The following is a 12,674-nucleotide window of genomic DNA, read 5'->3' on the forward strand; positions in this document are numbered from 1 at the left end:
TCTTTCCTTTAAGTTTTTATTATATTCCGTTGCGACTGAAACTTTGATAGAAAGAACGAACGAAATCGAAGCAAAAAGCGATGAGTCAATATCCACCCCCCCCTCTATCAACGCCACTGATCCTACAACTCTGCCTTTATGAAGAAGTTGTTTTTAGTGGAGCTTTTCAAGGGTGCAAATGAGCCGAGCCACTCGTGAGTCGCTCGCGAGCAGTTCGGTCAAAGCTCGACTCGAACTCAAATTTGACCGAGCTCGAGCTCATTTAACACTTGCTAGAGGGCTCGTCGAGCCTTGTCAATCCAGGTTAACTTAATATTTTAATAATTAAAATTATTATTACTTTTAAAATGAAAGATAAGTTCTGGCGGAGTTTGTGGCTAGAGCATGTTATTTGGTGTAAATAAGGTCTATGGTTTGAATCCCTACTTGAATAGGTTTTTAATTTATTTTTCCAAGTCAGGCTTGAGCTCGACTCGAGCTCGAGCTCAAGTTCAAACTCACAAGCTCGATCATGCTCAAGCTCAAGTCGAGCCTATGTAGTTTTCTTGAGCTCGAGCTCTGATAACCATGATTTAGTTATATTATTTTGATTCATAATGCATATTTTTAATGGTCTATTCATAGCTTAAACTCACATTTACATTACATTTTGTAATTACATTTGATTTTGGACTTAATTATAAATTAACTTATTTTCATGGTTTTTTATGCTAATATTTGTTTATTATTTTGTAGACATCAAAAGGGTCATGGGCCCGATCAGAGCAGGCCACATTTGAGCTCAAGTCTAGGGCTAAATGAGGAGATCAAGCTTTGAATCGATTTGGACCGTCCATTGAAGATTGGAGAGATATGAGTCATCCGTCAAGCATCTGGTCCATTCGACTTAATGAGGAGCAGATCTGGACTGTAGATGAAGATCGGTACTGTTGGATCAGATTTTAGGTCATCTTTTACCGTTGATTTAGCTCCGAAGCATCCCAACCGTCCGATCAAATCTGAGGAGATTTAAAAGGCCGCGAGAAGCTACAGTGAAGCTGGGCTCGACTTCGCGATTTCTTCTACAGTGTCATCTTCTTCTTCGCGCGACAGCCGCAGTTCCTGTTCCATCTTCTAGATCTGAGAGTTGGATTTCTTCATCACCGACGATCTCCGAGTGAGTGGCGACCAGCGTCCGAGGGCACAGAGAGTGGCAGAGGCGTTCCCAGTCCACAGTTGAGGTTCTGTCCAGTTCGCGATCCGGATTTAGGGGCGTTCTCCGATCCGCGATTTCCACCATCACCGGAGCTCGAGAGGCGTTCCCAGTAGCTCCGATCTTCTTCCGACTACCATTCCATCCACGACATCCAAATTGATCCGATCAATCGATTCGAGTCCGCAAATTCTAGAACTCAGCATCTCTATTCTTCGCGCGTTGATGTGCCAGGCGATTGCAAGCTTGAGAGGCGTTCCCAGGAGCTGCGCAATTCGTCTGTGCTAGCTGTGAGCTCGGTTGATTTCCGGGGATTTCCTGAGAGGCGTTCCCAGAGGAGGCATTGTGTGACGGCAGTGGGAAGAAACTTAGTTTCTTGATCTGTGGATAAGGAATGTTTACCCTTCTTGCAATTAGTTTGAATTCTCCATTACATTACTCAGATCTTCAAATCTGATTCTTTACATTGCAATTTCATTTACGTTTGAGTTTTTGTAATTTTGGTTTTGATTTCTTGTTTGCAATCCCAACATTATTGACCCTTTGAAAGTAATCTATGTTCTGTTAGGTTTTGTTTGCAATACTGATACTGATAGTTTATAGGTTTTTATGATTTAGTTAGTAATTCTTTGTTCTACACATTTAATCCTTGCGATGGTGAACAAGTTTGAATGATGAATGCTTAACTTGATATTTAAATTTTTACTGTGAATGAGAATGTTGAATGCTTGAATGATTTATAACTGTGAATTTGAGTATAAGATACATTAATTGACTCATTTGATTCAATGTGGCATAAGAATCAGAATTTAGTTGATGCTAATTTGTTGAGATGGAAGAGAATCATGATTAGATGAGATTGATTTCCTTTGAGTGAATACTTGAATTTATTAGATGAATTTAATTGAATTGTGAGTTAAATGGAAGTGTTAAGTTGAATTTGTTGATGTAAGGAATTGATTGGAATTAATTATAGAATTAACACACACTCACTAGTTATCCTTGGAAAAATACGACTTGGGACTCTATACTACACGAGTTTTCTTTAGTTAAATGAGTTCCAATATTTATTAATTTGGATGTGCCACGTGACATGTGAAAAAGGCCGACACCAAATTTTGGCATGCTGAAAAGGAATACTGTGATCAAGATTGCTGTAGGAGTTCAATGAGGCTTAATTTGGTTTTCCACTAATCCAATTGAGATGCACAACTTCAGTGGGCAGTACAACATTTGCAAAGCTCGAATCAAATTTTGGAAGATTTTAGTCTAATCAGTGTGCTCAAGGAGAAGACTTGAGGAATGAATCCAAACCTTAAGTTCCTTTAAATATGGAATTCTAAAATTGAAATTGTAATTGCTTATGATACTACATATTAACTAAAAATCAAATTGGGAATGCTTAAGATACTACATGAACGTCTAACCGTTGAAAAAAATAAACTATAAGAGGATTAACCGATGCACGAAACCCCACACCAATATAAGATCTCTTTATCTTGTATTGCAAAAGATTATTTCTACCATTCAAACCCATGACGGTAAGATCACACAATAATAATTTTATAATCCAGGCTCAGGCTCCCCTTCAAAAGGAAAGATCATATTTCTCAGAAAAATAACTTGGTAAACAATTGCTATTCACTTTAACACCATGCCACTGCGGTGGATGTCATACATGTCCCAAGAAAATGCTCATAACCTACCAGTACCACTTAGTTTTAAGTTGATTACCAACAGGCATGTCCAAATTTCTAAGTAGATTCCGGTCGATATACTTAATCAAAACAATAACAAACCTGCAAGTTTCACTGTTCAATCAGAATCATACACAGATGTAAAGTAGCCAGTCGCAGATCCTAAATAACAAGTAAACTTTTATCATTGTGCACGCTTTTGGAACGAATGATTCTGATACATAGCTATGCTGAGATATCATAACTAATTGAGATTGATTTGCACGCCCCGTAGCAGAAAGATTCAATCTCAGAGATGGAACTGGAATGTGCCAAGTCTATTGAAAAAACTGCAAATAGATAACAAGAAATAACATAGCAAACAAGCTGCGAAAAGGTAAAGACCAGCGGAGCTGCTTTCCACAGCAGCTTTCACTCCCCCAGCCGGTAGCAGATGAATGAGTAATGTTTACAGGAAGACATCTTGTTCGAGCAACTTAAGAACTTCATCTTGATTGTTCAGCTTGGCAACGTCAATTGGAGTCTTCCCATCCAAATTCTGCAGGGTGCTGCAGCAAGAAAACACAGACATGAAGTACAAAGACTGCAGTGGTTAATTTAGTTGTGTTGACTTACACAGCCGCGCCATGCTCCAAAAGCAATGCAACACATTCCTTGCGCCCGTAGCCAGCAGCATAGTGGAGGGGAGTATTCTTGTTCTTGTCCAGTGCATTCACTGTAGCACCAGCTTCAAGGAGGACCTTAGCGCACTGCACCTGAGAAGCAAAACAAGAATACTCTGATTGTAATTCAGTATCGAATCTACAGCAATGAATAAAGAATTTTATTTTTTAAAAAGTGTATTAGTAAAGCCGTGGCAATTTGTTGTTAGAGTGTCCATTTGGAAAATAAAACTAATAATTAAAAACCAAACAACTCAGGTTACATCATGGCCTTTCACATGGAGGGATACGTTAGTATCAACTTTGGCTGTTTTTTTTTTTGGATCAGAGTAACAAAGATTAAAAGAAAAAGAATTGCTCAAACAAAATGGTCCATATCACCCTGCTGCATGGGTGAAAAGTTAATAAAAAATGAACAAGCAGCTGCAAGAAAATCCATCACATATCATGATTGAGGATGAATTTGTAAGAGGTCACTTGTGGTTTCGTAGCTAATAAAGGACTGTTGCTAGTCATTGAAAACTCCAAACCTAGATAAATCACTAATGGTCCTCGGCTGGTAGACGGTATCATGTGAAATTCAATTAAGTCCTTTATGTGACATAATCTAGCAGACTGCAAGTGATTTTTGCATGATAAGCTTACCAAATCCAATGAAGAGATTGATACCGTTCAAGAGGATTTGATGCTTAGCTAAAGAAGACACCCAAAATCAAATCAAAGAAGAGTAGATGGTAAGACAGATAGCCTGATTGCTCAAATTCTAATTGAGTTATTTGTAAAGCTACTAACTGCTAGCATTGCATGAATTCTTGCCCATCTATGTATTATGCCTCATCCAATGTTTTTTTGCCTGAATCTGATAGAATTTGGCTAATTCAGTTGATTGTAGCTCAGGTTGTTGTGCTGCAAATGGTTGGTCATGAGAGCAACCAATTCATATTGAAAGAATATTGAGTTGTCCTCTTGGACTAGTAGACCATTGAACCTATTAATGGCTTATCCTCACCTCTAGCCTCTAGGGCCACTGACAATGCTGAGGAGAGAGCCCATAACTCCCTATTTGGGTGGTTTAATGGTCCTCCTCAGGGCAAGTGCCTTACTTAGGGCTCCTCTCTAATGACTTAGACCAACTTTTGACATGTCTTTTAGGCATTTCTAGACTAAAGTTAAATTTATTTCATGTTTATAATTTATCCATTTAATTTAATAGTTTATCTATTATTGCCTATATTCAAATGTGCCATACGGCCATTTATAAATTAAACTTACATTTCATTAAACTTATTACCTTTTTGGACAGTTCTATTTTATGAAATATCAATTTAAATCAATATTTTACATGTTTCTCTAAGAGCATTTATCTCTGCTAGACATATCCAAAGCCTCACCCGACCGCATAATTAGTTACTAGCCACCCTATTGCCAATTTAACTAGCTGAGAAAAAAACAAGATTATTTTAACTGAAATATAAGAATCAATGAAAAAGAGAGAAAAGATCCCTCAACTAGAAAACATGTGTAGGTGTAAAGGAGGGTTAATCTTTAGGGAAAATGTTCACTAGTGGTTAATCATTATGTGGGCATTATGTGTATTTTGTTAATAATTATGTGGTAAGTGTAAACTATGTCTATGATATCATTCTTTTGATTAATCTCTTTACATCTCTTTAAATTATATTTTAAATGATATACCCAAATATTAAAAAAACATTATTGCATATGCATCATAATCTGCAAGAATCCTATTAATTGTCATCATCATCGCCAAGTGATGTTTGGCCCAAATATTTTGGGTCTGTGACATGTTACTTACAGCTCCATCAAGCTTTATGAGACTTATATTACTAGCAGTATACAAATAAACTGAATATAACCAATCATGTCAATATATTTTAGCACAACACATTGTAAATTTAACCAACATATATAACCTATGCAAATAAATGCACAATCCGTGTTGTGAAATCATGGTTTTAGTTTCATAGTCTAGTTAACGTATTCATATATGTTACCCAAACGGCGAGCACACATCACTAGTGAAATCTCAGTTCTAGATTCTGAGTCTACTTATTTTTTTTCGCATATATAACTTGGACGTTGAAGAATCATATACAAAAAAGAAACATCATTTTGAAAGTCTCAGAGACCATCCTCTCCAATCACCACCTGTAATCCCTTTTCCAATCACTCTTCCAGTTTAAAAATCTAAGAATTGCATTTATGATTCATACTACATTTGATAAAACTCAATCAACAGCCAAACTCAACATCAAAGTAGATACATTGTAGTATAATTCTTTATTTCCTTGGAATAGGATAAACCAACTCATCCATATACAACTAAGCTCAGTAAAATCATCTGGACCAGTGCAACATCTTGATAAACAAAATGAAAATGCAGGCTGCAAAGCAGATAACTCTTGTTTAAATCAATTATGAAATCAATAACTACTGTGTATGTTCTAGACAATTCACAGAAGAAAATATAAGATCAGATAAGGTCACAGCCCTACCAGAGAACCTCAACTGGCAGAGTGGAGACAAGCTTATATGCTTGAGGTTATGTGTCATATAGACTCAAAAGGGGTACGTGACAAGTTATTCAAGCATCTAAATCACAATAAATTTCCATGTCACCAAGCTCAATGGGAGTCGAAGTGCTGAAATTCTAATTTTGATTGGAGGCCCTCAAGATTACCTTACTCTGAATCAAAAAACAATCACACTGACAAGCTATTGCTGAAGATGCCATTTAATTTGTTCATTTAATACTACATAAGATCAAACTTGGTACCACAGATACAAAAAATCAATAGCATGGGGAAAAAATGTTTTGTAAAGGAACAAGTGAAAGATAGGACTGTTAATTTCCTTGAGGGATGAACAAAAACTTTACTCGATCATACCTCACCATAACCACAAGCAAAATGCAAAGCTCTTCTTCCCTCCGAATCCTCTTCATCTTTGTCTGCCCCAGCATCCAAGGCCTTCTTCAAACCCTACATGATCATCAAAAATAACTTGTTAAAAATTAAAAACAAAACGCACACTGAAACAAAACAATTTCAGCATACATAAACAAGAAAATTGCACAAAATATAACTGAGTAGTCATATCAGAGTTATGCAAAAATGCATGACTGGCAATCCAATCCAACCATCCTCAAAATAATGCATACTCAATAGAATACAATATCAGTATATATAGCAGATAAAGGAAATACTTATCAAGTAGTCACATATTTTCTCCTTCATGTGAGTATATATAGATAGATGTGATAAAGATTTAAGAGTACAATATGTTATGTTTTATTACGAGTATTTAATATCATAAAAGTAATTGAATCAGGTTCTCTTAAATTTATAAATCCTGACTACAACCTGCCTGGTGCAAGTATGATGCAAATCATGCAAAAAAAAAAACGGTATATGCATAACACAAATGCCAATGCAAATTCCAGCATTTGGCAGGTATGGGTACTACTAAAAAAAATGCAGTTTTCTTTGCAAAAATTTTCCATCTTACAATGAGCTTTATCCACATGCCTTCAGAATTCCTTTCGCTAAGAGAACTTACTAGCCGTGATTCATGTTACATAGCTCTTTCCCTCACATGTCAAGATTCATAGCAACCAGAGGCAGCCAGTGCTGCATGTGATATACCTACCAACTTCTACACCACGTACTTAGTACTGAGTATAATTGGGAAAGAAAATGTATTTGTTTCTATAGGCCACCATCCAAAATGGTCCTAAGACAAAAGATCAAGTGAAAAGCTAGAGAAACACAGCCCTAGCATACATCCATTTCCAAAGTAAGGATAATGCAGAATTGGACGTAATTTTTTTAGCTGCAAGTTGTGACCATATCTGACACACATTTCAGAGCATATGACACTCCAAGAATAAATTCAATCAACTGAAAAATGGAGTACAAGACTCAACTACTAGGCAAAGAGATAAACTATAATCACTCACATGATCTTTTAGAATTTTGCCTCCTACATGAACACATCAATTATACATTACAATGAGAAATTAGTTGTTCTCTGTAGACTGTAGCTAAGGTTGATACCTTTTAGCCAAAGTATTTTCATTAAAATAGTTGATAAACATTATAGCTTGTTTTTTATGTTATTCTTCTCTTCATCTCACTCATTTGATAACATACAACCTAAGCCTACATTTATCAACTTAAAAGTGTAAAAAGGAAACTATATTGATGCAATATTTAGAACACCGTCCCTAACTGGCAGCCTCAATTACACTATAAGCCACATTACAAGTTAGACAAGCTAATTATTTAAGACACTTATGTTATTGGAGATACACAATACATCCAAACATATAGGTCACATAATCAAATACAGCTCATAAAATAAATGATCGACTCATTCACATAGGTTGTAAAAAATTTCTTCATTGAAGTCCAGATAACATATTCAGCTATATTCAGTTATATTGAATCAAAATAATGCTTCCAAGACAATTAATATTGAAATTGTTTACTAGATGTATCTCTGTTAGCCACTGTGAGTTGGAATTATACTAGAAAAATTAAATTTGGAATAAATGTACGTCTAGAATATAAATATATCTTGATTTCTCCCAACTGTGGCATGACCCCTTTTTGCTACCGCTACTGCTCTGATTGATACCTCAACTCTTCTTCTCCCTGCCCTTTTCAGTGGTTCATTTCCTTGATATGATCAACAAAGGGAATTAACCAAAGAATTATTTGAAGAGAATCTTCCTATTTGGGCATGTATCATCGAAACTGTGATCAACAAAGTGAATCTTCCTATGACTTCTTGGTTAGTACCACAGAAACTGTATTGACATACGGTGGCAAAATAGATGCTTTTTGAGAGAATATAGAATAAAGTAGTAATAGGCATACCAGAATATAGGACAAATGTGGAGGTTACCCTCGAGTTAGCAAATAGTTAGTAGGAATATATAGAAGGGACAAAAGGACATGCACAAAGGCATTGATGTATTTAAATAGCAAGCACTAATGATCTTTCCCTTTCTGTTTTCTCATTTAGGTAGCCACCACTCTTATTGAGCCAGGTCACTAAATCAAACAATTTTATTATTTTTAGTGTAAAATGAATGAAAAAAAAGGAATTGATATTAAATAACCAGTGGTATAGTCTTCGTTTTTGAAACATAGTCAAAATGAGTTGCTTCTGAAGTGCTTGAGAGCAGGAAGATTTGCCTGAAGGAGGGGGTTCACCAGATATATAACAAAAGTTTGCCTTCAATTTTTCCTCTTCGAGCTTCCTGATCTGTCATCATACCTCTAGTGGAAAGAATTACAATTCCTCCTCCACCTAAAATCTTATGAATTTGTTTGTAGTTGGATAAATTCATAAATCGGATCAACTGATGTACTTTAAAATAGTTCTATGTATTTTTTTCCTAGTCTTTAGACAATCTTTTCAATCAGCAGTCTCGAATCTTTTTTCCTTTTAAGCCAAAGTCCCATCTCCATAATCTAAATTCTTAAGCTAGCCACACATCTTTATTAAGAAAGCACGCTGACACAATATGAGTATCAGTTGGCAATCTGAACATCTTAAAACAAATCTTAGATATCCAATCCTGCAAGTCTTTGAGGTGCAAAGCCAACACAAAAATATAACATCAACATATATAAGCCATGTTAGCCAACAGTCTGGGGTTTCCAATTGGAGAATAAAAGACATAGATATAAAATAGAAACTGATGTAATACCTCAACATCACCGACGCTAGCAGTTTGATGAACGATAGATTCATCTTCATATCCACCTTCCTCTTCTGCTTCTTCAGTTGCTGAAAGATCAGTAGTGGAAGTACCATCACCTGAAGGCCCAACTCCCATAGCTTGACCAAGCTTTTGAAGAACATCAGAATCATTCCAGTATCTAAAAATGAAGGGATTAATCATAGAAGAACAGATATGCGTATAGAAAATCATTGAGATACATTACTTCATCATAGCAGAAGGGCCTCCTGTTTCTATCTCTTCAAGAACTCCCTTCAATGACGGATCATCCTTCATGCGAGCCATTCGTTCCTCAATCTGCTCTTTCTGAGCAGGATTTGTCAAATTTTCAAGCATTGAAGACATGCCAGGATCCTAAACAACAAACGAAGATGAGTATGGCTGATTGGAGAGTAGAAAATTTCCTTAGGAAATGGACAACCTGCATAATAGCATTTCCAAGTTGTTCAGCCATTTTCATAAACTGTGGATTTTCCATGACTTGTTGCATGGTTGAAACATATTGCTGAGGATCCAATGGAGGAACACTATCCTGTCCTGTACTGTGGACACTCTTTTGAAGTTGCTCAGCCATTTGGTTAAATACAGGATCTTTTGCAATTTGTTCAGCCATGTCTTTAATTGTAGGGTCCTGTATCCACGAGTAAATTAGAAAAAGTCCATGTACTGACATAAGTGCCCAATTTAAATAGATACAATACCATTTTCACATGCATCGTCTAAGTGTTTCAAAGACAATATAGATTTTTGCTCAGTCATTAGTTCAAGTTCATGTACTGACATAAGTGCCCAATTTAAATAGATACAATAACATTTTCACATACATCGTCTAAGTGTTTCAAAGACAATATAGATTTTTGCTCAGTCATTAGTTCAACCCAACATCATTCAGCAACTTTAGTCCAAGTTTTCCCATCTAAGATTCTAATTTATTTACAAAATAATGTTGCACATATCTACTGTTGTAGATTGTATTTTTCTCTTGAACCCACACAAACAAGAATGATATTTGACTTCCCAAAGAAAAAATAGGCAATCTGTTTTCAGCCACAAACTAAAGGGAAAAAGAGAGAGAAAAAAGCATGCATACGAGTAGGGATGCTACAAGGATAAGGCAGAGCAGGTTCAATTCCCATCATCAGCCCATATGGGAAGTGAGGTGAGGTGAGGTAGGGAAAGTACAATTCTTCCTCATCCCAGCTCTGCTTCTCAAGCAGAGCGAAGTAATAAACTATAAAATAAATCATATATTTGAGGCAGGTTCAAGGACTAGCATGCAGGGTAGACAAGTAAAAAAATTCTACCTCATACCTACCCCACCCTTGCATATACAAGTTGATTTTTTGATCCTATCCCTACCCCATTTAGGTTATGGGGCAGGCCAGCGGCCTCAATCAAGTCAGGGTGAAGCAGTTCTTAATGGAGATGGGGCAAATTGCCATTCTTACACAAAAGAAACTAAAGAAATTGACAACTTTCAGAAGTTCTTAGTACTTCAATGAGGATGTTTCCAAGAACTTCAAATAAACATACACATTTGTGCTAAGCAATTAGGCAACTCAAACTAGTAGCAGTTGAATACTTCAAATTTTCAAAAAAAAAGAAACTGACACACAGCTCATAATTGTGCCTTATTTGACAAAAAATAATTAGTGTCAAATTACCACTTCAGATGCTACATGGTACTTTGGTGCCAGTTAAGCTTCAAAATCATTTTATTAAAAAACAAAAAGAGAGTAATTACATTAAGCAGGTTTTGCATAGCAGAAAAATCAAAAGGGTTCATTGGAAACCCAGTAGCTGGGGTTGAATTGGTCCTCCGAGGCTGGTTGGAATTGGTAGGTGATGCTTCAGATGCCGAGCTTTTGTTTTCAACTGAACTAGATTTGTTGTCTGCAAACAAATGAAAATCAAAGTTCAAAAGGGCATGCCAAAAAGAGGGTATCTGTTTTTTTTTTTTTTTCAACCAGGCTTACCAGTCAAAGAGGTTAAGTTATGCATACTCATTTATGTGCTTAACAAAGGGTGATAGTATTCAGATAATCAGCATAAACTCTTCCTTTGGAAAACAACTAAAGATATACTTTGTTCCTAATGACTTGCATTAGATAATGTTCTAAACCATTAACAGAAAGAAGTGTTCCACATGATCATAAAGGAAAGTACCAGATTTATTTGATTGATAAGATGTATGAACCACAGAACCAGAATATGTAAAGCCATGTTAATCATAATCCACTCACCCTTCAAAACCTATATACCTATACAGTTTCCTTATAATTATCCATTTTGCATTACAAAAGTTGCCAAACAAGATCTGCGGAAACTGATATGAGCTGAAGAGGTAGTTAGCAAACCAGGCTCCTGATTTCAGACGTCCAAAAGAGCAATATCCCAAAAACTAACTAGAAAGTTTCAGATAAAAAAATTAGAAGCATAGCTACTCAACAACTCATTCAGTTCCAGACCGAAGCCATAGAGATCTCCCCCAAAAGTTCAATGTCACTTGTCTAATGTCTACTTCAATCTGAAGTACAGCACCGGCTGGCTATGATCAGAAGAACCCAGTACAATAAGAAACATGCCAATTGGATCAGGAATTATGAACCCCTATCAAATTCACTCTGCCTCAGGGATTAATCGAATAGCATCCACGTGCAAAACAAAACCTTCGGAAAAAGCACAAACGGTGCACAGATCAGAATTTTCCCATGAAATTGTGCACGCTCTCACAGAGTTGTATTCCCCGCATCAGTTCCGCAAACAAACAACAGAGAAATTGATCGAGCTACCCGACACAGACAGGAAAAAAATCAACGCGTAGGATGGTAAGAGAGAAGGGAGACCTTGATTTCCGGAAGCCATGGCGAGAGATGCAGATCGTGGAGTGGTCCTGCGGCGCGAACACTCGACGAAACCCTCGGCTCCTCGTTCTATCCGGCGGTGGAGATGGAAGAAAAGAGAAGCACCCTCGTGAGGATTTGGTGCGTGGTACGAGATAGGCAACAGGTTGATCAACCACGGTGGCAAGGGCGACCGAGGGGCGCGACGTCGGTAGTTCAGATGCGTCAGCAGACAGCGGCTGTCCCGCCATCCGCTGGATAAGATAAGATGAGGCGAGAGGCGAGGATTGGCTGGGCAAGCTTGACCGTGGATTTTTGCCAGCTCAACTCTGTTGGATGGTTGAGAATCCGCGCTGGATCGGGGCCCGCCTCGTCTAGGGCTTAAAACTTAAAAGCATCGGCAATTTATATTGGCCCCCACGCAGTTCCACAATTATCATTTACCCCTCTCCTGAAACTTAAAAACTCTAATTTAAGTGCTAATTAGGACCGTCACTGAATCGACCA

At 37.0% G+C, this 12,674-nt stretch overlaps 1 protein-coding gene across 1 annotated transcript; it reads right to left on the reverse strand.

Annotated features, from left to right (window-relative positions):
• Positions 1–3,047: 3,047 nt before the first annotated feature.
• On the reverse strand, positions 3,048–12,329 carry LOC122019918 (ankyrin repeat domain-containing protein 2A-like). The gene is made up of 8 exons (XM_042577546.1): positions 12,171–12,329; positions 11,069–11,217; positions 9,746–9,955; positions 9,530–9,678; positions 9,292–9,463; positions 6,461–6,553; positions 3,505–3,644; positions 3,048–3,437 (listed from the first exon to the last, which is right to left on the reverse strand). Exons 1-8 carry the CDS (start codon positions 12,187–12,189, stop codon positions 3,338–3,340), a joined length of 1,032 nt encoding a protein of 343 aa, XP_042433480.1. The 5' UTR covers positions 12,190–12,329; the 3' UTR covers positions 3,048–3,337.
• Positions 12,330–12,674: the final 345 nt, after the last annotated feature.

Source organism: Zingiber officinale, chromosome 9A, assembly GCF_018446385.1.
Source record: "Zingiber officinale cultivar Zhangliang chromosome 9A, Zo_v1.1, whole genome shotgun sequence".
NCBI lineage: Eukaryota > Viridiplantae > Streptophyta > Magnoliopsida > Zingiberales > Zingiberaceae > Zingiber > Zingiber officinale.

Coding starts and splice junctions, on each gene's coding strand:
- LOC122019918 (XM_042577546.1), bottom strand. Junction 9,679..9,745: donor TTGGAAATGCTATTATGCAG/GTTGTCCATTTC, acceptor TTTGTTGTTTAG/GATCCTGGCATGTCTTCAAT. Junction 9,464..9,529: donor GGCCCTTCTGCTATGATGAA/GTAATGTATCTC, acceptor CTTCATTTTTAG/ATACTGGAATGATTCTGATG.